This window comes from Eublepharis macularius, chromosome 1, assembly GCF_028583425.1.
Source record: "Eublepharis macularius isolate TG4126 chromosome 1, MPM_Emac_v1.0, whole genome shotgun sequence".
Lineage (NCBI taxonomy): Eukaryota > Metazoa > Chordata > Lepidosauria > Squamata > Eublepharidae > Eublepharis > Eublepharis macularius.
Window position 1 is genome coordinate 35,179,065 of NC_072790.1, and position 23,630 is coordinate 35,202,694.

General features: G+C 42.4%; 1 protein-coding gene across 1 annotated transcript in view; it reads left to right on the plus strand.

Annotated features, from left to right (window-relative positions):
* The window catches only part of RANBP17 (RAN binding protein 17), a 249,739-nt gene that overhangs the window by 185,293 nt on the left and 40,816 nt on the right, over positions 1 to 23,630 (plus strand). The window contains exons 22-24 of the mRNA XM_054994554.1: positions 4,649 to 4,731; positions 13,500 to 13,714; positions 14,116 to 14,254. Of these exons, the coding sequence (XP_054850529.1) occupies positions 4,649 to 4,731; positions 13,500 to 13,714; positions 14,116 to 14,254 (437 nt within the window). The remainder of the gene's footprint in view (positions 1 to 4,648; positions 4,732 to 13,499; positions 13,715 to 14,115; positions 14,255 to 23,630) is intronic.

The window sequence follows — 23,630 nt, forward strand, 5'->3', positions numbered from 1 at the left end:
CAACCAAGGACTGTAATGGGATTGGGTTTTTTTAATAGCTTCACACCTGACTCCAGCTTTTCATACTTGAGCAATGGGACCAGATATCCCATGACTTCCCAACTCCAGGATTTCTTGAATTTTAAAGATCATCTAGATTCATATTAGTCTGGGTTCCGCCATGGTTTTGGCATTGAAACTTCTTTGGTTACCCGGGTAGATAGTTGCTGTCAAAAAATGAATGGGGGAAACAGTCACTGAATTTTCTTAGGCTTCTTGGAGGCTTTTAATGCTATCAACTGTAATATCCTGAAAGGGGTGTTAGTGGTAGGAGCTGGATTGGGAGGTGCTATTGGGCTCTACTGTTTTCTAGGATCCAAAATGTGATTCAAGGAGACCGCTGCTCCTGCTTTTGGCTTACGGTGTTCTGCATATCTCTATTTCACTTCATTTCCTGTTTGACATGTACATGAAACTGCTGAAAAATGTGATGTGGAGATTTTGGATGCAGCTTCTTCAATATAAAGATGACTCCCAGCTCCATAATTTTTCCAGCAGATTCTAAGGAGTCTGTGGACGTGTTGAATCAGAGTTTGAGGGCAATGAAAGGCTTAATTCAGACACGGATGGAGGCACTTTTGATATAGACTATACTTGAGTGGCATTTAGCCTGTGATGGATGGGGTCATTCTTGTCTTGAAAATTGGCTTGTATGCTCCCTGAACTAATTTTTGTACCTAGTTGTATATAAGTGCTGACTAAAGCCAGGAGTGATTCTTTTTACTGGTTTACATTGATAACAGTTGTTTCCCGAAGAATTCTGACCTAGCCACAGTTACATGGATGCTGGTGACTTCCAGATTATATTATTGTAATATATCTGTGTATTAGGGGTACTTTTGAACAATTTAAAGAACAACTTAAAGAAGTTTCAAAATGCCTACCTAGTTGTTACCAGGGCTGGCCAATTTGAGCATAGTGTGCCTGTTCTGCCACAGCTTCATTGCTGTTTCGAGGCCCAAAGATCTGTCATTGACGTAAGAAGTTTGGGGTTAGGGTACCTCAAGGGTGCCTTCTCCAATATGAGTCCTACAGTGAGATCATCTGGAAAGTCCACGGTCCATATTCCACCACTCTCAGAAATTCAGTGCATTGTGACATGTGATTGTTCTTTCTTTGTGGTGGCCCCGATATTGTGCAATGCTTTTCCTCCTGAGGCTTGTTTGGCATTGTATTTATGAAACTACAAACCTTTCACAAAATGTTTGCTGTGGCTTTTAATTTGAGCTAATCTGGTCCTCTGTTCTTACCTTCTGCAGATTGTTTGGTTTTATTCTTACAACTTTTCATATATTAAATATTTTAACTTCTTAAAGATGCTTGTTATTAGATGTTCTTATCTTTACTGGACCCTTTTGTAAGCAATTTTGGGGGTCCTTGAAGACTGAAATATGGAATTTCTTCTTATGAGTTGCATAATGGTGATTTTGCCCTCCATTCTACACAGGGCAGATTGTACCTCATATTTCAGACCTTAAAAGTATTCAAAAATGCAGAATCAAGGCATACATTTCTGAATTATTCAGAAGAATCTAATACCATTCTTTATGGATATTTTAATGCAGTTTTTTTCCAGTGGGAAAGAATGTTGACTCCTCTTAGCGTGCACCTTTATTTTTCTCTAGTAGCATCAAGTAATTGTGAGGAAGGAATAAGTGAAGTTTGAGATAATGTCATGGATTTTTGAACCCAGAACAGAGAAGAGAATTTTAAAAAAAATGACTCTAATAATAAATTCTTTGCTGGGCATATCCAGCAGATTGCATAGATGAGACGTTGATGGAGAAACCTCTGCCTCCTTGGGATTTTTGCATTTATTTTCTCTTTAAAAGAAAGCACAGATTTTAAAATATAACTACATAAAATATATTTGTCTGCAATAGAATCAACTAGCCACAGGTATCACAAAATTGAAATTTGACTGTCAGGCAAAAGCTATATTTTCCAGCTGAAATCAATACAATCTTTATAAATTAAGCTCTGTACTTTGATGTCTTTGCATAGATTAATTTTCTATGTTATACATTGTAATTGTTCATTTGCTTTGATTTGGATAGCCCAGGCTAGCCTAATCTCATCAGATCTTGGAATCTAAGTTGGGTTGGCCTGGGCTGGTACTTGGATGTGAGCCAGCCAAGGAAGCCCTGGGTCTCTACACAGAGGCAGGCAATGGCAAACCACCTCTGAGCAGCTCTTGCCTTGAAAACCCTGTGTGGTTACAATAAGGTGGCTGCAATTTGACAGGAAAAAGTTCATTTATCTATATTGTGTTTATCCAAGTCTAATAATGCTAAAGAGACTTCTTTTTGGTGGTGAAAAAGCTTCAGAGGAAAAAATTTAAGGAAGCGCCTTTACAAATACAATCAGCAATAAACAGAAACAAAGAAGAACAATTAGAGTAAATCTCCAAAGACGGAGAACTGCTTAACATATTCATTGTGTTCATCTACCTATTGATATGCAGAAAGTCTATATTGTTCCCTTTAGAGAACATCAACAGGGATGGGTTCTCTTTTTCCAAGCTGTGTATTGCATTAGGTTTTACAGGCTAAAATGCATAACACAATACACTTTGACATGGTTAAACTGTGTTACAGAGTATCAAATTGTGCTTGATGATAAAGGGAGGTTTTACTTTCATTTTTACCATCTGCCAGATCTTAGCAGTATTTTTCAATGGTGTACTTGAATGCTTATGAAGAACAAGCCAAGCAGCCTGTTGTCACAAGCAAGGAGCCACAGCCAGAAGATAAACTTGGCCACAATACACAGAGTGCTGTTTCTTTGATAACTAGTAGATTTACCAGAACTAAAAGGAAATTGCTCTTCGAATTAGTTAGAGGGGTATGTAATGGGGGGCTGAACTGTATAGCCCAGGTGTGCCTGATCTCCTCAGAAGCTAAGCAGGGTCGGCCTTGGTTAGGATGGGAGACCTCCAACTAGGGGTGCGCACCCTGAAAAACATTTGGAAATACCCAAAGTGGCTTGGTATTTGAATAGCTTCGGACTGCTCCATAAAGATTCGGAGCATTCCAAAGTGATTCAGGGGGCTGGGTTGTCTCCCAGCAACCCCCCCACCCCTCACCCCCCCCACTTAGCCCTCGTCCCCTCCAACCCACTTACCTGGCCCTTTAAAGGGCCAGTTTAAGTAGGTCCCTTTAAATTATGAGTGGCAGGGCATCCCCCCCACTGCCTGACAGCTGATAGTTTAAAGGGCCCTTTCCTGCCACTTGCAAGTGGCAGGGCCCTTTAAACAACCCAACCCCCCCCCAGCTCCAACCCCACCCACCCCCAGCCCCACTTACCTTGGCTGTGCTGCTTGGGTGGTGGAGGCTGCAGCCCAGCAGCAGTAGCTCCAGCCTTCTTCACCACCCTGTGGGCCCACACGGTGGCGGAGGAGGCCAAAAAGGACCTTCCTGCCCCTCAAACGGCTGCCGCGGGGTGGTGGAATGGGGGTTGGGGCTGGCAGTTGTGGGGTTTGGGCCATTTAAAGGGCCATGCTGCTTGCAAGCGGCAGAAAAGGGGCCCTTTAAACTATTAGCTGGCAGGCATCAGGGGAGGGACCTGCCGCTTGCAAGCAGCAGGAAAGGGGCCCTTTAAAGTTGCCCCAAAGCTTACCAAAGGAACCCAAATGCTTCGGGGAAGCTTTGATTCGGGATTCCCGAATTGTGGCCACCAAGCTGGCCCCGATTCGGGAATCCCGAATCTTTACAAATAGGGTCCGATTCGGGTATTTTATCCAAATCGGAAACCCAAAGCGCACACCCCTGTCTCCAGTGAAGACCAGGGTTGCAGAGGCAGGCCATGGCAAACCACCTCAGTTAGTCTCTTGCCATGAAAACCCCACCAGGGGTAGCCATAAGTCAGCTGTGACTTGAGGGCGCTTTCCACTGCATGTAATAGGTGGGGGGAGAAATATGTCCTGGATTTATCCCATAGTGTAGATTTAGAGTTGGATATAGTTAAATTAAGTACTCAATTATTGTCAAATGCATCCTAGAAAATCCAGGCAATGTATCTGAAATGCTTTGGGACTTTGTAGTCTGGGATTTTCTAAAAAAAAAAACAACTAAGGAGCATGATAAAGGCATGTAAAATTGTTAATGGTGTGTGGAGTGGAGAGAGCATATTTCTCACAGTATTAGAGATCTGGTTCGTCCAGTGAAATTGATTGATACTAGGTTCAGGTTAGACCAAAAAAAAGCCCTTCCATACATAACTCATAAAAGTAATGGATGGAATTCACTACTCTAATTTATAGTGATGGCATAGATGGCTTTTTAAAAAGGATTAGACAACTTAATGGATAATAGGTCACTCAGCAGTTATGATTTATGATAGATAAATGGAACCTCTGTGTGCAGAGGCAGTATATCTCTGAGAAGCATGCTGGAAACGAGAAGGGGAGAATGTTTCCAACTAGTGAACTTCCCAAAGGCATCTGGTTGGCTTCTGATAGATACAGAATGTTGGACTAAATGAACATTGATCTGCTTCCTCAGGACAGATCTATATTATATTCCAAATCAGTAAACATAAAACTGTGTTTCATTGGACCATTTGAATGTGTGTGTATATATATTGCTGCTTAATTTTTTTCCCCTCCCAGATCACAGCGTTTAAATTTTGATGTGTCATCTCCTAATGGAATTCTTCTCTTCCGGGAGGCTAGTAAGATGATTTGCACCTATGGTGAGTATCTGTTTCTGTTTTGTTTCTTTGCCTGTTCAAAAAGTAAAAACTTGCTTCTTTTAAATTAAAAAGGGTTCCAGAGATGCTGATATTCACAGGTCCTACCGTGAGAACTGATGGCTTTAGAATACCTCTGGAAAGCAGATTGCTTTGTGTAAATGGCTTATCAACGTAGAGTTTTTAAAACGTTGATTTAATTAAAAGTTCTAACTCTAGTTGGAATTTCTTGAAACAATGTTCTTGTAAAATTTTAAGTTCTTTGGGATAAGGCTTAGGTGAAATAAAGTTTTTAAAGTAATTGGAGATAATAAGGTTGGATCCAGTGATACATCAGTGGAAGATATGAAGGTCACAGATCTTCCCTGCTTTACCCTCCCCAAAGAAGTTCCTCTGACTGTGGGAAAGTGGATTCTCACAGTTGCATATCCCCATTGAGTAATAACCGTGTTAGCTGGGGGGCTGCAGTGAGGAGGGGAAAAGGGGTGAATCATCCTTCCTGTCTCCCCTGTCAGCAGCATCATGCTGGTGACAAAGGCAGGAGTGAGCAGTTTTAGCCTCCTTGCTGCACCCCCCTCCCAACCTGCATGGTGGTCATTCCATGTGGGTCTCGTGACCCCCCGGCATCAACTTTCTGAGGGCCAGATGGAACATGCTGGAGGAAATCGGGGAAGATCCACAATCCTTGCATGAGTGGGTCACTGGATTAAAACCGTAATTCTTGCTGGGCCTGAAGTCTAGATGCGTTCTGAAACTAATGTGTAGATGAGGCCAAGCTTCGACTGGTCTAAGTTCTCAACTGTTTTCATCACTATTTGAATTGTCCAGGTGGTCTTTAATTGCCGTTTACATCAGACTTTTTGAAAACTGTGATGATGAACTCCAGCGGTTGCTGAGTCATCTAAGATAACTCCGTTACCTTGGGTCTACAGTCTACACGTTTGGGGGTGGAATTGTGCCATTAATCTAATTAGCTATTATTAAATGAATAAAGAGACTGGATGCTCAGTATAGGTATATATTTAGCGATCCTCTCTGAGAGAGAACTCCTTTTGAGAGTAAAGAGCCCAAGCTTCTAAGTATGACAGAGATAATTTCACAACAGGCTGACCAGGTAATGAAGAGAATTAGGCTGCTGTAAGCCTTTGGCTGCAAAGAGAGGAGGGTCACAGAGTAAGTTAGGCTTACTCTTTAATTCTTTACTTCTTTAGCCTCATACCCATTTGAAAGTATAAAGGAAAATCTAAACCTCACAAAGTAAACCCAATAAAAAAACCTGCCACTGTTTAATGCCACTACAATATCTACAGGTGGAAAGTGGCACATCACATTTATGACTGACGATCTACTGGGCAGAACAGATGAGTGTATATTTACAGCAAAAAGTTTTGAACTTCCAGGGAAACATTTCTTCCATCAAGGCCAAAGTAACTGACCTGGAGAATCAGGGAGAGGCAGGGAAGTACTTAGCAGGAACACGTACAGATATATTCCCTCCTGGTTTTTGTATATTGCCATGGTGAGCCTTTCCATTGCCAGTGTTCCCAGTTCCTTTGTTCCTTTTACAGTGTTTGTACACGGTTAATACAAAGCCAGACATCTTTTTAGCAGTAATATTTATATCAAATGATGTTAATATAGCAGGGGGGGAAAAGATATCTGGAGACTTATCTTGAGCAGGGCAAACCCATGAGGGAAACTAGAATGCTTGAGAGGAACTAGAATGCCATCTTAGGAGGTAGCCTCAAAAGCCCTAGTTTGTGTTTTGGATTTAATGACAAATTATGGTTTCTTGTGAAAGGGAGTCTTCCTGTAATTGGATTGTGAGGGAGGTAGAGGGAAGCCCTAGAGTCCTAGGACCCCCCAGGTTCATTCATATAGTGACAAACAAGCATTTGAATGAAGCCATTTAAAGAAAGACAAAATATATAGGTGTGTGAGACATCTTTTACATTTTATTATATAATTCACATTTTTGTTATTCTTTATCATGTTGACTTATTTTTGACATATATATATCATTAGAGTATTTTATACCTCTGCCTTTCTTACAAGTCAGGCCCTAAGGCTACTAACAACAATAAACACAATACAAAAATAATCTGCTAGAATACGTTAAACAAACAAAACAGATAATTAAGTCAAACTCCTTTGACTTGACTCTTATGGTCTTTTAAATAGTTCTCTCTTATGGCCACACTGAAAGGCCAAAAGTGTAGGTGCCCGGCGTACCTTTCTGGGAGGCTGTTCCATAGCAGTGGGACAGCAATAAGAAAGTCCCAGGCTATAAGAGATTTTAGCTTCAAGATCAGGGGATATGGTTGCCAACTCTGGCTTGGGAAAGTCCTGGGGATTTGGCAGTGGAGCCTGGAGAGGGCAGAGTTTGGAGGGGGGGCTCTGCATGGGAGTGTGATTCCATAGAGTCCTCCCTCCAAAGCTGTCATTTCCTCCAAGAGAACTGATACCTGCATTCTGAGAGGTCTCCAGGCCCTGCCTGGAGTTTGGCAGCCCTAACAGGGATCTTGTTAGACTACCCAGGTGTACAGTTAGACCACCCGGTTGAGTACAGTTGCCCACATGGGCTCATATCAGGAGAGATGGTCCTTCTTTCTCTTTGTGGCATTTTATTGAGTGACTCAAGCTGCTGAAGAAGGATGTTACAGAAGTAATGATTGGCTCACTGTTTCCTTCCCTGTGATATGCTGCCTTTAGACATTCCTATCCAGAGTTTTCCACTCTCTCCAAATGGAGAAATAAGAATTTTGTCTTCATCCTTCATTTATTTGTGTGTGTGTTTGTTTGTGTGTTTGTTTGTTTTTGTTTGTTTGTTTGTTTGTTTGTTTGTTTGTTTGTTTGTTGGCCTCCTTTCTACATTACAGAACTCAAGGCAGCTTGTGTGTGTGTGTGTGTGTGTGTGTGTGTGTGTGTGTGTGTGTGTGTGTGTGTGTGTGTGTGTGTGTGTGTGTGTGTGTGTGTGTGTGTGCGCGTGCCATCAAGTTGTAACTGACTTATGGCAACTCCAGCAAGGGGCTTTCAAGGCAAGTGAGAAGTGGAGGCGGTTTGCTGTTGCCTTCCTTTACAGAGCCTTCCTTTGCATTCATGCATCCAAGTACTGACTCTGGTTAGGGTCCGGGATCTGAGGTGATTGGGCTGTACCATGCTGCCTTCCCTCCCCAAGGCAGCTTACGCTATAAATAAATCAACAATCATAAAAATACATAAAATACCATAATTTAAAATAACCGCCCCCCCTTCATGGCCAGAGAACCCTAGCCTGTGCAAAAGAAAATGAGGTGTATTGCTGTAATCTCAGGTGTACACAGGGCAGAGGGAAGACAGTAAATTATTTCCAGAGTGATAGAAAGACTAGAAGCATATAACCTGAACTGGTAAAAATTTTAACACTGTCATGATGCGAACAGTGGAATCACTCTAGGCATTGGTATCTCTCTGGTGAAAATTCCATATATTTTATCTTGGACTTTTGAGTGAAAAGCAATTCCATGCTAGATTATAAGGGCTGCGATAGCTATGACTCCAGTCTTTTTCTGTTTTTGTGCTAGATTCAAACTCCAGAGTACCAATGAGTTAGTAGAAGGAATCTCTTCTTGCGGAAGGAATATCCTTAATTTTTTTTCAGGTTGCCTTTGTTTTGTTTTGTTTTTTGTTTGAGGCAAAGTTTTCAGACTTACACTTTCTAAATGTTGCCAACTTGTCTTATGTGCCGAGTGCGGGGGAGGTCCCCTCAGGTTTCCAGAGTGAGAGCCTGTTTCCTGGGGGACATAGCCCTGTGTGAACTGCCCCGCAATCTGTGAAAAGGAAAGTGATACATAAATGAAATTTCCCTTTTCCTTCATAGTAACCAAACAGCATTTTATTTACATTGCAGTTGGCATGATGTGGTAAATTTCTCTATGTGTATTTAACAGCCAAATAAATATTACATTTAGACAACAAAGGCTGTGTTCCAAGATGTAATCTCCCCTCCTGGCTTTTCCCGTAGCCTCATAAGCCCCTTTAAATAAATCTGGTTTAATGTCATTTTTCATGCCTTCCTATTCCCATTACCATTTTTTGTAACGGCTTATGATTCTGTTCTTGCTGCTACCATCTCTTCTTGCTCTTGAGATAACACTTTTTTTGCCTAAGGACAAGAAGCAAAAGCAAGTCAAGAAGTCACTGGTAGTTTTAGTAAAGTCCACTCTCATACATACACACCACACATTTTGAAGATATTCTTTTCCAGCTGCTGCCACGAAAAGAGGGTTGGAAGTGTTGTCACATTACCATGAATAGATTTTGTTTGCCTTCTAAGAACATCATCATGTTTCTAATTGCCTGGGTTTGCCCTGCGGCCTGGCCAAGAAGTACTTTCCCTTTGGTGGCAACTGTCTAAGTTGGCATAGAAAATACTAGTGATGAAGCAAGAGGAATTGTGCCAGAAAATACATGGATATAGTAGTATGTCATCAAGGAAGAGCATGGCTTTGTTCCCCATGAGTGTGAGGGGAGATACATGTGCATATTACAGATACACATACAAACACAGATTCAGATGTGCTAAAAAAAAAACAGCATGAGATGAAAGGGTTTCGTTCTAGACCTAAAATGTGTATCGTTCTAGTGTATGTGAGTGGAGCCTTGTGTTTTTAGTAACCCCTCCGCCTCACTGTTCTGGAAGACTGACAGGAAAATAATATTTTCAATATGCTCTTTTTTATTTATCTACATTGTCATGATATACTTTGATGTAAGTTTTTAATTTTGTTGCAGCTTTCAGCTGTTCTAGCAGTTACTGTTCAGGGTCAGCATCAAGGTTAGCCACAGTAGCACAGAACAATTTCCTGTTCTCATAGCCCAGGTAGCATTTGGATGAGGATTACATTTTACCACATTTTCCAGTAGCCAGGGACATTATTTCTAATGAGCTTTAAATTGCTTCTAGAACATCTATTGTGTAAAGCTTAGTGTTATAATCCATTCCACCCTAGCAACTTAATAAAATCTTTTAAAATCTTTTTTTAAGTTAAACTGTTCTTCACTGGGCAATAATTGTAATGAACTTTTAATAAATTGCCAATTTTAATAATGGAATAGATTTTTGTCCCTTGTTTTTATCCCTTGTTCCTCCAGACAGAGCTCTTGTAGGTCTGTGAATTACTAGATCTAGCAACTAATAAATGCTTGTTTGTTTTAATATTGCACAAACTCTAGTTGTTGTTTTGTTCATTTTTGTAATGATTTGGCCAGTGATATATATTGTTAAGCAAGCTGACCTGTTTTAAACAATTTATTTGATTCTGAGGCTTTGAGAGCCCTTGCTCAGGTAGTCCAACCTTCCAGTGATTGCATATCTTTCTTTTTACTTCATTCTTGTTTTTTTCTGCATGGCAGTCACTAATATTGAACTCTCTGCCAGTTTCTGTGCTGTGCCTAGAAATGAGTACCCTTGAAGGTACTGTTGCTTGTTCGTTTCCCAGCAGCCACAGGAACATTAAGGCTGTGACCCTGGTCTACTGGAAGACAAGGTGATACAGCTATTTTTGCCAGCTGCCCCTATTTATAGGAAATCATCCAGATTGTGATGCCTACACAATCTTGTGTGCCTTCCAAGGAAGATGCAAAGCATTTCAGAGGGAGCACGAACATTGTGTTATCAAAAGTTAAAGACACAGAGACTGAAATCTCCTCCAGGTAAAGAGAGAGGAGATGTCAACAGAAGTCCAGAAGGGAAATATGCAAGTATCATGTCAGAGCTATACATCAGATTTTTCAACACAAATCTTCATAACCTCCATACTTCTATTCATAAACTGGAAAATAATGGTATGTGTATGTGTTCATTTCCGAGTTGTTTGCTCACTTTTGAATGAATTCGTCAGATTGAAGAAAACTGTTTTCCACACCTTTAGAAGAGGCTACTGTTCTCAAAAGTTAATTAATGGTTTTGATAATTTTGGGTGGATCCAGGTGTTTGAGTAGGTTTCACCAGTTAAGTAGTAAAACATTCTTTAAACTGTCTGCAGCAAACTTATTTCTGAACAAGTGATACCTAGCCCTAAGATTTATTACAGTTGGCATGACATAACAACAGTATCTTATCTAGCACTTAAGTGACAATCTTGTTGGTAAGGATATTGAGAATATTGCCTAGAAAATGAACTGGACAGTGGCTCATGCATTCAGTTCTTTAATTCTTGTAGTTTAACTTGAGGAATTATTTCCTCAATATAACTAAGCTCTTTCAACATTTCTATGCCATCAGCAATTCACCAGCAATCTTCTTTTTGTACCAATCTATAGAAATAAGTTTCAGGAAAGCTAGCATGTGTTCTAAGTGTTATAACGTTGAGGACTTTCGCTATCCGTTGAAGAACAGTGTCCTTTAGTTGAAGGACACCATCCTTACTGGAAACTGTTGCAAGGCAACAATGGAGTCAGGACATTTCAGCTACCTGCTAGCTAATCAACAACCACACATTTTGCACAGAACCGGCTGAGCTAGTGTCTGCCTCCGCCACAACTTCCCAAATGTTTCTGGCAAGGACAGGCTTTCCTCTCCCTGTTACCAGTGAACCACCTCATGAGCTGCTGCCGCCTCCCGCTCTGGCTGCTCACAGTTCTCACCTGGAGTCAGGTTGGCTCCAGAGCCTGCCTGTCTACATTGAGCTTGGAAGTTTATGGAGGGAGGCAGGGTGTGGTAGCAAAAAAAGACGACTAATATTAGGGTGGAGGTGACATTCAAACTAGACGTGACAGTAGGGCTCCTACCACCGTTTTAAAGCTTAAAATGGGCAATTTAAAAAGGCTGCAATGGGATAAGATGCTGTTTTTGCACATACACACCCGGTGCACCTTTTCAAGTGGTGAAACGGCTGCAGGTGGGGGGGGGAGTTGAGGCTATTTCAGCACCTGATAAGGTGCCAAGGGACAAGAGTGCCCCTTTTCCTGCTGTGCTGTGGGTCCAATGAGGCATTTTTCAATACTCCATGTTAGGCTTTAAAATGATGGTAGCATCCCCATGGCATGCATCTAGCTTGGCCCTGAGGGAGAGTCATTGTTTGGGCTACTCAGTTTGGTGTAGTGGTTAAGAGCCAGTTTGGTGTAGTGGTTAAGAGCGGTGGGACTCTAATTTGGAGAAATGAGTTTGATTCCCCACTTGAACCCTGCTGGGTGACCTTGGGTCAGTCACAACTTCTTGGAGCTTTCTCAGCCCCACCCACCTCACAGGGTGATTGTTGTGGGGATAATAATGACATACTTTGTAAACCGCTCTGAGTGGGCATTAAGTTGTCCTGAAGGGCGGTGTATAAATTGAATGTTATTATTGTGTTATTATTATCCACCACCACCCCGAGCTATGCCAACTAACACTGCTCACTGTCCCAATCTCCTCAGTCTCCTGTGTGTAACATGGTTCACTGTAGAAGTCTAAAGGAAAGAGAGTTAAACAGGGGTATACTTTCTGCCTCATAACATTGTCTGTTTCTCTTTTATGAACAGGAGGATAGGCATATGCATGGACGTATGTTCTATACAAAACAGGAAGCTCCTTTTCTCTCTCTCTCTCTCTCCCTCTCTCTCTCTCTCTCTCTGCCTTGCCTCAAAGAATGCTAGGCTAGGCTACGCTATTAGCACTGGAGGACAGACTCTACTAAAGAGAGGGGAGTTGACTGGTTTCTTTTGGGAATTTCCCTGCCATCATGAGGTGGGGGGGGGCGGGTCAGTGGAGTGCCTGAGCAGCAACTTTCTTCTCAGCATCAGCATCACTGAGGACTGGGGAAGCTAGGTTGCCTGAGAGAAAATTGTCTCCTGGCTGTCCAAGGCCCCTCTTGGTTTATGTCCATCCCTGTCCCTCCTCAGGTGCCAACAAAGAGGGCCCTACTGCAGAAAAGCGTATTAGAGATGGCTGCAGAGGCCTCATCTTCCTGAAGTAGCAGGACCTGGAGAGATAGTATGCCAACAATTTCCTCAAACCCCAGAAGACCCTGGCAGGCAGGACTGGAGGAGGTATCTTTTGCCTGGCCTAGTCTGAGTCAACACAGGCTTCTGGCCCCTCCTCAGAGCTCTTAATCTCCTCCAACACCTCTTCTGCAGACCATAATGTAGAGGTCTGCAGATCCCATTTTAAGAAACATTGGAATAGAATATTCATAGACTGTTAACATTATCTGTATGAGTGGAACACTTAAAGCTTTCCCACCCGCCATTATCTAAAGGAACATTGTTCTTTAAGTGCTTGATGTCTGTCACCATGAAATGTGTTTCATGCCTGGCACCATTAAAAAGACCTTTACTTTTTCATCTGATCTCCATATAGTCGTTGGCTCCTACTAAGAAACAATTGCATCATTGTTGTAGGAGAGTGCTGAAGTTCTAGAAGAATAGTTTGCATTTGTAGCCTGGCACAAGGGTATGACCTTGCAAAGAAACTGTCTGTGTTTATGCTCTGTCTATAATATGTATGTATCATTTGAAGAAATTCTATGCTGTTTCCTAGCATATGAGAGGTTTGCCAGGCCCAGCGTATAGAGCCAAACTCCAGAGTTAACACTCCTGCTTGTAGCTTGAGTAAGCAACTTCTGTTGAAATATATTTATATGATTCATTTGAAATGTTGTATAAGTGTTCCATAATATAAAATTTAAAGTGCTTCCAATCAGTAACAAAAATACGCGAAATAAAAATGTTGTTTGTCAGAGTTATCATGATTTTCAGTTACTTACGTCAATTTTCCTTTTCTCTCCTCCTCCTCCATCCCTTACATCCAGGTAATCAGATCCTGTCCCTTGGGACTCTGTCAAAAGATCAAGTTTATCCATTGAAACTCAAGGGTATTTCCATCTGTTATTCTGCACTCAAATCTGCCTTGTGTGGAAATTATGTCAGCTTTGGCGTCTTCAAGTTGTATGGGGACAACCACTTTGACAATGTTCTTCAGGCCTTTGTCAAAATGCTTCTCTCAGTATCCCACAGTGACTTGCTAGTAAGCAATTACTCATCTTGGGAGTCTTTATGCAAAATATGTAGTTACCACCAAAGACTTAAAGAGATTGGGGCAGGGTGGTGGGATCTAGAACAACTGAATGGCAATTTTTTTTTTAATTTTTATTTTTAACTACCTGCATTTATTTGCATTCTTGCAATTAAGAAAATCGTGATTATTCTCCATTATCTCAAATGATAAAGAAGCAGAATTTGCAGCACAAAATGTTACTTACTTTGACATCTGATGGGTATAAAAAAATAGAAGTTTAATGTAATAATAGACAGGAATACATTAAAATTACTTTATAGGTATCTTAATATTTTAATGAAATATTTTAAATAATTTATAGAATTTCTCACCTTTTCTTTCTCCTCTCTCTCTCTCATTTTTACCCAAAGCAATATCGAAAACTAAGCCAGTCCTATTACCCACTCTTGGAATGTCTTACCCAAGACCACATGAGTTTCATTACCAGTCTAGAGCCTCATGTACTAATCTATATATTCACTTCAATATCAGAAGGACTTACTGCATTGGGTAAGTATTCTGTGATGACTTAGCAACACAACAGTGACTGCACTGCTATGTGATACCAGTTTCAGATTTTATGTTATATCATTGCAATCTCTCAGTCTCTCACATGCAACACAAACTTATTTTCTTCCTTTTTAAAAACACTTTAAAAATACTCGTCGTTTAGTATTTTTGTGTTGAGAAAGAAACTAATCAGAATGAATAGTAGCAGGAAGCAGTTTTCAGCTCACTGACTTCACGCTAAAATTCCCAGTAGATTCAGTGGAGCTGAGTATACAACCCAGTATGACCACAGCCTGGAACTATGATCTGTAAAGCTGCAATACTGTGATCTGAAAGCGAATCTGTTTTTAGGCCAGGTTGGTCTGTGGATCAGGCTGTAAGGATATTTAATTTTATTTACTTCACTTATACCCTACCTTTCTCCCTGCTCTAAAGCAGCTTACATCATTCTCCTCTCCTCCATTTTATCCTCACACACCAACCCTGTGAAGTAGGTTAGGCTGAATGTATGTGACTGGCCCAAGGTCACCCAGTCAGCTGCCATGGCAGGTGGGAATTTGAACCCAAGTTTCCCAGATCCTCGTCCATCACTCTCATCTGTACCTGCTGGGCTTCTCTGTGGTATTCCAAGCATTTCATGTTCTCGTTCAGCTTGTCTTACACAAGGAGATCAAAGTAGGTGGGTGGGTGTGTGTGTGAGAGAGAGACTATCCTGATTGCCCACAAACACCAAGTATTTCTTTCTTGGAAATGCAATGAAAATGTCTTCAGAGTTAACTGTATAGATGTACCCTAAATCAGTAATACTCAGTGGTTTGGGAGCCTCTTTGACATGTCACCTGTAGCAATTCTGAGCTCTTTTCTCTAATGTGGCAGCTGTTATGACAGAGGAGGAAGATGCAACACAGGAGGCCCCAATCTCAGAGAAAAAAACACTCTTTCTCTGGAACTGGGGCTATTAACTGTGCAAGTTGAATGGAGGTGCGTTTCATGCATGGATAACCATTTGCCCAAATGCCAGGAGGGGGCAAGATGGATGGCTATTTGGATGACCTGAGTTGGGCCATAAAGGTTTGAGACCTGTGCCCAAAGTTAATCAAAGAAAAGGTTGAAGAATAATCCACATGAGGCTCCTCTCCCAAACTCACAATGAGGCAAAGAGAAATTCACCCAACTGGGACAGGAAGGATTAAAAGGACCAGGCACCTAGTCAGAAGAACTGCAAGTCAGGACTAAGGAACAAGGGATGGAGTAGAGTGAAGTCTGTCTTGAGCAGCTTCTATTTCTGATGTTCTATGGATGTTTCCACACCAAGGAGGGGATGCCAAGGTAACACCGGTGACTGTACAGTTTAGCTAGCCTCCATTGTGTTGATTTTTCTTTTCTTAGTTCTACAGTCCCCTGTAGTGTTGTGATACAGTTTTCCAATGCACTTGCGCTCTAATGATTTCCGTTTGTGTTTTAGTAAATAAAGGTCTTTCTCTTTAAAGAGTTCAGACTGTGCTCCAAGTTCTCACCTTTGTGCCTGGCTGTTCTTCCAGGCATGGGCTAGAAACTCCTGGCTGGGCTGGATTGGATAACAGGAAGGAGAAAGAAGGGGCAGGAGTGAGAAGCAGCACATGTTCCACACATACATACAGAGCCCTAGTGCACCTCAAGCCACAGGTAGAAAGTTCTAGCCTACTGAGAAGTCCTCATACCTTTCATAGTTCAGGCCTCCAGCCTCCAAATGAGCAATGGCCACTACCTACAAGGAACCAGCTCTCAGCTCCTTTAGCTTCCAGCTCAGATCAGCCAAAGAGACACTCCTCCCTATGCCGGGAGGTTTTATTCCCTCTCTGACCTGCCCAGAGATGGGCAAGGGTCCTGACCTGCTCTCTCTCTGACTGGGGAAGTCAGAGAGGCTTTTCCTGGAGGTTCCAGGAAGAAACCTTTCTGGCATTTTAGTCCTGTATCCCCCACCTCCACCCCACACACAATCACACCTTGAAAGTGTATGCTTTTATCAGAATGTCTTCTGGCCACATCGGTATGACGAAATGAATGACCAACGCTGGGTGCAGTTTAGAAAGCATCTGGCTTTCCCTCCCCTTTTTTATCTGTTCTCAGCGAAGAGACAGTTTTTAAACTGGGGGTAGAGGTTTCAATACAGTCCACATCTACAAATAAAAAGCATTTCTCTGCATCCTCTGTAGTAGGAAAGAAGGGGAGCAAGTGGGGCAAGTCCTCCCATATGCACACATGTTCTTCTCCACCACCATGACAGCACCTACCCCATGGTTCAGGAAGGTGGGCAGGGTCCTTGCCCAATGGGTCTTGTGGTTGACAGCCATCACCAGAAGAACAGGTAAACTGCAGTTGTCCCTGAGGTGCAGGTCTCATGTCAAAGGTGGAAGTAAATGTGGGGTTTTGTGATTGATAGCAAGTGCAAATGTGGCTCTCCGTGAGCTACAAAGTGAGTACCACTGCCCTACATCCATTAAAAGCAGTGATGTCATCGCACAGGATGTGGCCAACTTGTCCGCCGCAGCCACCCACAGCCTTTGGGTGGCAGGTTTCACCATTTGCAGCTGACGGGGCTGCCAGCTTGCTGGGCGCCGAGAGCCAGCTGCCCCATCAGCTGCAAGCAGCGAAAGTGGCCACCCCAAGGGCGCAGCAGCATGGGCAACTGCGGCAGAGTGGAGACTGCGCCGCGCCCTTGGGAAGGCCGCCCGCGCTGCCCGTGCGCTGATGGGGTGGCTGGCTTGCTGGGTGCTGAGCCGGCTTTCCTGCAGCAGGCCGAGCTCGCTGCGGCGGCGCGGGTGGCCGCTGCAGAGGGGGGCGGCCACATCCTGCACGGCCTGCTGTAGGAAGGCCAGCTCAGTGCCCAGTGAGCCGGCTGCCCATCAGCATGCGGGGGGTGCAGGCAGCCTCTCCAAGGGCGCAGCGTGGTCTCTTGCGCCCCCCACAAATTTTGCACCTGGGGCAACCGCCCCTCTTGTCCTCCCCATGCTACGCCACTGCTTCCACATTCAAAAACTATAAACGGGGTAGACTGGCCATTAAGCTTACAGGGAAAGTTTCTGGAGGGCCACCCCCCCCCCAGAGCCACTGGTAGCCAGGAGTAAGCTGAGCCAAACCCCATGAGCTCTACCAACACTGCAGAAAGCACCTCTCTCAGATGTGGCCAGCAGTGGTTGCCAGCTCATCCATTGATTCCTTCAGTACAGAGTCAACAAGTGTTTCTGCTGGCCTAGGTCTGAGCCAAGATGCCTCTGTGGTGCTGGCTTATAGTGCCACAGGGTCTGCTCGGTCTGGCTTGCCTTCTGGGCCATTTTAAGATCTCAGTCTTCCCCGGGCAGTAAAGCTGTGAATACCAGTGCTGGGAGGCAGCCTCGGGAGAATGCCTCGGCTTCCATGCCCTGTTCACTGACCCTCCAGGGCCACTGGTTGGCCACTGTGTGAAACAAGATGCCAGACTAGAGGAACTACTGGTCTGATCCAACAGAGCCCTTCCTAAACGTGCTCTGTTGAAAGTGGCAGCCATGATTTTAGCATGCCTCAGTAATTGGCAAATACGGTCTGGCAATTAAATGATACTCTCAGATCTGCTGCTAACATTAAAGCATTAAGTGTACAAACTGTTTCCTGTACTTAGTAAAATTGAAGGGGCGATCATGACAGCAAGGCAGTCAACATTTGTCGTTTTTGAAGTTTATTTTCCGCGGAGATTTCTTTTTTTCATTTTTTTTTAAACTTTTATTCCCCTCCCCATTCTTTTTGTTTGGCCGTGATTATAATGCTTTGGGTCAAACAGTAGAACAAAAGCTATGAAAGCTGCATCTCAACATTGTGTTTGGGTTTTACAAAAAAAAAAACCTGAATAGAAACTCTGTGGTTTGATACTTTGCATTTGGTACACTGCGATAATGTTTATTCCTATGGAATACGTTGGTTGTAAATCATGTGTAATGGTAGCCCTCCTCTCCACTTCATAGTAAGGATAAACACTTCAACGGTCTTTTCCGAAAGTGTTTACCTGGCTTTTTCACAGCTGACTCAGTGAATTGAAACCTTTTAATGCTTCCTGTTTGTCATGTTCTCACTAGTCGCCATGTGGCAGCCATTCTCATTTTCCTTTGATTGATAACATATTGCTATTCATTAACTGAAATGAAAGCATCGGGTTTTTTTCTTCCTGTCCAGTCATATTTTGTTTTTGTTTTTTAATTGGCTGTTAAATGCATTAATTGGTTTACTTTTCAAGTTGACTCTCTTTTAAAAGAGATCATTCTGGTAAAAGGAGACCGATCAGAGAAGAGAATCATGCTCAGACCTCTTATCTTCATCTTAAAACTCTTAAATTATGGCATGCTAAATAGTGTTTTGTCAAGCAGTTTACAATCTTTCCTTCTTCCATCTCTGTTCATAAAATAATATTGTTATGGCCAAATAGGCCCATTCACATATTTTTAATTGCTTCACCTTCATCATCCTTATGCAAAGAAGAGCTGGGATGCAGAATACTGGATTCTTTTTTTCTCATTTTCTAGGCCGCTGATCGGATTTTTCCCAGGCAGCACTGCTGTAGACACTTCCTCCCTATTTACCAGAGCAACAATTGTCATTTTCCCCCTTAACTTGTTTGTTATTTGTTGTTTGTCTGTCTTGCCTTGAGTAAAATGCAATAAGGGCTCCATTCAGCTTCAACAAATGACCCTGCTTGTCCATTAAAATCAGCATGGGGGTCTTGCATAACGTCCTCCTCTGTTACATCCTTGCAATAGGAAGAAAAATGAGTGCCACAAGCATCTTTGATATACAGTTATGGGAAAATATAAGTAGCTCTTAATACTTAAATTGCATCCTCGTGAGCAGATGAGAGGATAGACCTCTCCACTGTGCTGCTAAGATCACTTACAGAAGAATATAAAATATCTACTTGTACCGTATCAGCATGTTTAGAGCAGCTACTGGTTTTCTAAATGGACGTTAGTGATTTACTTTGTGTTATTCAATTTTAAAACAAATAGAGTCAAAGCGCTGGTTTAAAAGTACTGCAGAATCTGCTTATGAAATATGCATTTCCAAATACATTTCGTGAAGTTCATGGTGTTCATTACTTTCCTGTGCAGTTTACAGGATAGGAAACTTTTTAGTAGGGAAGCCATAAAGGGCAAGATCCTCCAATTACATAAAACAGGACACAGACGGAGCCAATTATTCAACAGCAGTTGCTAAATACTTAGGATTCAATTTATATCCAGTTCTTACCGTTACTTAGAGGCAACCTGAACACGGGAGCAAAAAACCTAACAGATTCACGGAAGCTTTTTGCGGTGCCTGGTAGAATTATTGAATTGAAACAGTCTATTATCAACCATTATTTTGAACTATATTGCCCTGACCTGGATGGTCCAGGTAGCCAGACTTCGTCAGGTCTTGGAAACTAAGGAGGGTCAGCCTTGGTCAGTATTTGGATGGGAGGCCACTAAGGAAGTCACTGATCACTAGGCAGAGGAGAGCAGTGGCAAACCACCTCTGTTAGTCCCTTGCGTTGAAAACCCTACTGTGTTACCATAAGTTGGCTGCGATGTGATGGCACAAAAAAGTACAAATATGGAATTGAAACAGTTTATATTCTCAACATTATTTTGAACCATAGTGTCTCCTTTTTTCAAATCAAGCATTTCTTAGTCGGTCTTTTTTAAAGAGAGGAGAGAAGGGACCCTTTTAGGGAGACCCAGATTCTTTTCAGAAAGGGAGAAGGCTGCAAGGTTTTCTGAAAAATTCCGTATTTTTCCTCTTAGGCTAGCCTGTAATCTGATTAGGAGAAGTAGAAATGTAGTAAGGTATATTACTAGATTTCCTGGCCTGATTTGGATAATGCTTTCCCCCCAGATATCTTGCCTGTGGAAAGGAAGCAAGATGCCCCCTTTCTGGCTTTCTCTCAGAGCACACTTGTCACATTGGCTTGCTGTGTGTGCACATAACGTTTGAACAGGGTGAATGTGCATTAAACCCCAGGTCTATAAGCCTAAATAAACAGTGCAATAGAAGTCCCAGGTAAAACTCGGGAAAATCAGGAGCCTACGTGGCATTAGATTTTCAGTACTATTGGAAAAGCATACCTGTGCAGGGATGTCCAGCGGCTTCAGGTGTGTCAGATAGGGCAAGAAGGCAAGGCAAGGCAGTCTCTTCCTCCACAAGCATGCATCAGAGAGAGGTCAGGGAGGATATCACATATAGTGGCCTTCCAAAGATTAAATTTGCTGTGTCTCATGTATTGCTGAACAACAATAGTCTGAATCAGTTGGAGATACTTAAATATTTAGAGAAATTCAAGGGCAAAAAAAATAACACTTAAGGACGGAGTTAAGGCATAATGTTCACAAAAGGGCCAAAACTGGAAAATAGTAGAGTCCAGTAGCACCTTTAAGACTAACCAACTTTATTGTAGCATAAGCTTTCGAGAACTACAGCCCCCTTCATCAGATGCATGACAAAGCTGTAATTCTCGAAAGCTTATGCTACAAAAAAGTTGGTTAGTCTTAAAGGTGCTACTGGACTCTTTACTATTGTGCAACTACAGACTAACACGGCTAACGCCTCTGGGAAAATGGAAAAGGAAGCAATTCCTTCCTTCCCTTGCTGGCCAGTATAGTAGGCTTAATTCTGTGCTTTAAAACAACTGTGAAGTACTAAAAGTAAGCCATAAAGACACCTGACTAACTACATTTCCTTTTCTCATGTAGCAGCTTCTCATCTGAACTGAATAGTTCTGATACTTTTTTTGCATTATACTATTTATGTTTGTACGCTGCTTGTAGCTCTTCCATGGCCCTCTGGCTTTTGGCCACTGCATGAAAGAGGCTAGTGGACTAGTTGGTCTGGTGCAGCCTGGCTGCTCTTAAGTTCACTTTCTGCATATGGACTGATGGATCTGTGCATGCGATCATTGTGGCAGCGCTCCTCCCATGTAAACAACTTAAGAGGAAACCAAAAAAATCTGTCTATTAAAAGCTAGTTGAATCTGTTTAAAATCTGTAAAAAGTGTTGGACATTTGAACAGCTGTAATGTTAAAAGTGGAGGCACGTTAGGGAGAAGATTATCTGAATTGCTTTGGGGCATTGCTGGGCAAGTGGCAGTCGACTTGCACTTTCTTTTTTGTGCATCCTGTGGTAACATCCACAGACGGAAAAGCCCACCACAGAGGAGATGTATATATTCCAGGTACATGAGTAGAGCTCAGTCATCTTAACCTCAGGGAGATGATTTATTTATAGTTATACTCCAGTGGGGGCATAAAGCAGCTTACAGTATTGTTCTCCCTTCCTCCATTTTATCCTCACAACTACCCTATGGGGTAGGCTAGGCTGACTTGTCTGAGATCAGCCTTTCAGCTTCCATGGCAGGGTGGACATTTAAACGCACATCTCCTAGATCCTAGTCTGACAGTCTAATCACTAAAGTTGCCACTTTGGATGTTACCACAGGAAGCGCAAACCCCTGTTAAGTAGTGTGTTGAAGAATAGGAACTAAACCTGCTGTGGATATTCCAGTGTCTAAATGAGGAGCCAGTTTTGTCCCCTCCCCTGCTCTATTCCAGATGCTTTTAAATAAAAATCAATGGGAGTTTCTGCCTATTCCTACTCTGAGCTCTATTATTGAGGGCAAAACTACATGTAATGCAAAAGACCATGATCAAGGTCTTCCAGTTTCCTTTAAAACTAAAAGCATTCATGCCTCCCTCATCTCCAAGGGAGCTGCGGGAAAAGGGGTTGTTTAACTTTTTCCTTTTAAGCTGGTTTCCTAATATAAATTCCCGTCCTGATCCCAGCTGCTGGTATGGACTCAGCCCTGCATTTTTGTGAGTGCCGAGATTTCCATGCACTCGCCCCCAAATCCAGCTCCTGGAGAAGAGGGGATCAGTTCAGGCTTAAATGGGAGGGGAGACCCCAAAAAGTCATGTTCCACAGCTGGAAGTCTTTGCACTCATGGCAACGTGGTGTAGCTGTTCCACTGATGCAAGAAAAAGAAGGAACAATCGTACCCAGTTCCTCTCCTCACTGCTGCAATTCCTTTCCTCCCCGCTGCCCCTTAGCCCTGCATGTTTTGTGCGCAAAAGTCTCCAGGAACACTAGCATTAACTTATGGTAGAGAAAGCAAGGGAAAGATCCACTTCTACTGGAACATCCCTGGGATAGAATACACCCCATTGGCATTTTTGATACTGCCTGTGTAGCAAGGTTCACTGAAACATGGTTAAAGACGCGTTCTGTGCTGGCTTTTATGGTTTTTTGTTTGTTTGTTTTGGCAGTTTCAAAATTTTTCTTCAAGATGGTGTAATTCAAATTCTTTCTGGACTGTTTCTTGGGTATCAAAGCTGTAAATCATGTCCCTTATTCCTGTACGTATTTCATAAAATGTCCAGTTTTCTTTTTTTAACGTGCGTTGGAGCATATGTTCAAGCACTTTTGGTTTTTCCTTAGTGATACCATACACCTCCTCACAATCAGCCATTTTCCCCTCAGTTATTTTTGTTGTTACTTAGCTCCTACTTTGACTAAATTATTAGAGGCTACATGTTGGGCAGGAAGTGTGTACATGGTTGTTCCCTCATGAGTGTCCATATCGTCATGATTACCTGAGCTGGGAAAGGAGCGCCCATTGCCTCTACCAAATGTGCTTTATCTGCGGTAAAATCAACTCTTCATTTTGACAAATCATCATGACTCTATGCATTTTGATGTTGTTTTTTCCCCAGTCTCACTCTAGGGCAAAAGTTTTATATGAAACAGGCTTAAGTTCATTGTTCATTTTGTTGCCTCAGGTAGTACTACAGAGTTCAGGATGGTTTGCTCCAAGGGCAGGAAATGCTTGGTTTTGCCTTCCTTCCTTCCTTCCTTCCTTCCTTCCTTCCTTCCTTCCTTCCTTCCTTCCTTCCTTCCTTCCTTCCTTCCTTCCTTCCTTGAATTAAAAATGCCCTCAATATATGTTTCTAAACTCAGTATTTAATGGAATGAATTCCATTCTGTGTGGCATGAATGCTGAGAAGAGAAAGAGCATTTGCTTGACAAGTAGAAGGCCTCGGGTTCAGTCCCCAACATCACCAGTTAAAAGGATCAAGTAATAGGTGATATGAAACCTCTACCTGAGACCCTGAACAGCCCCTACCAGTCTGAGCAGACAGTACTGACCTTGGTGGATCACTGGTCTGATTCAGTATAAGGCAGCTTCATTTGTTTGTGTGGAATTCAATACCTCATAAGGTTGCTGTCAATAAAATGGGACAACTTTGTATGCCTCCCTGAGCAACAAGTTGGAAAGATGAGATATTAATATGATGGTGAAACAGTGAATGAGGTGGGTAGAGTGAGATTCTGCAAAGAGTGA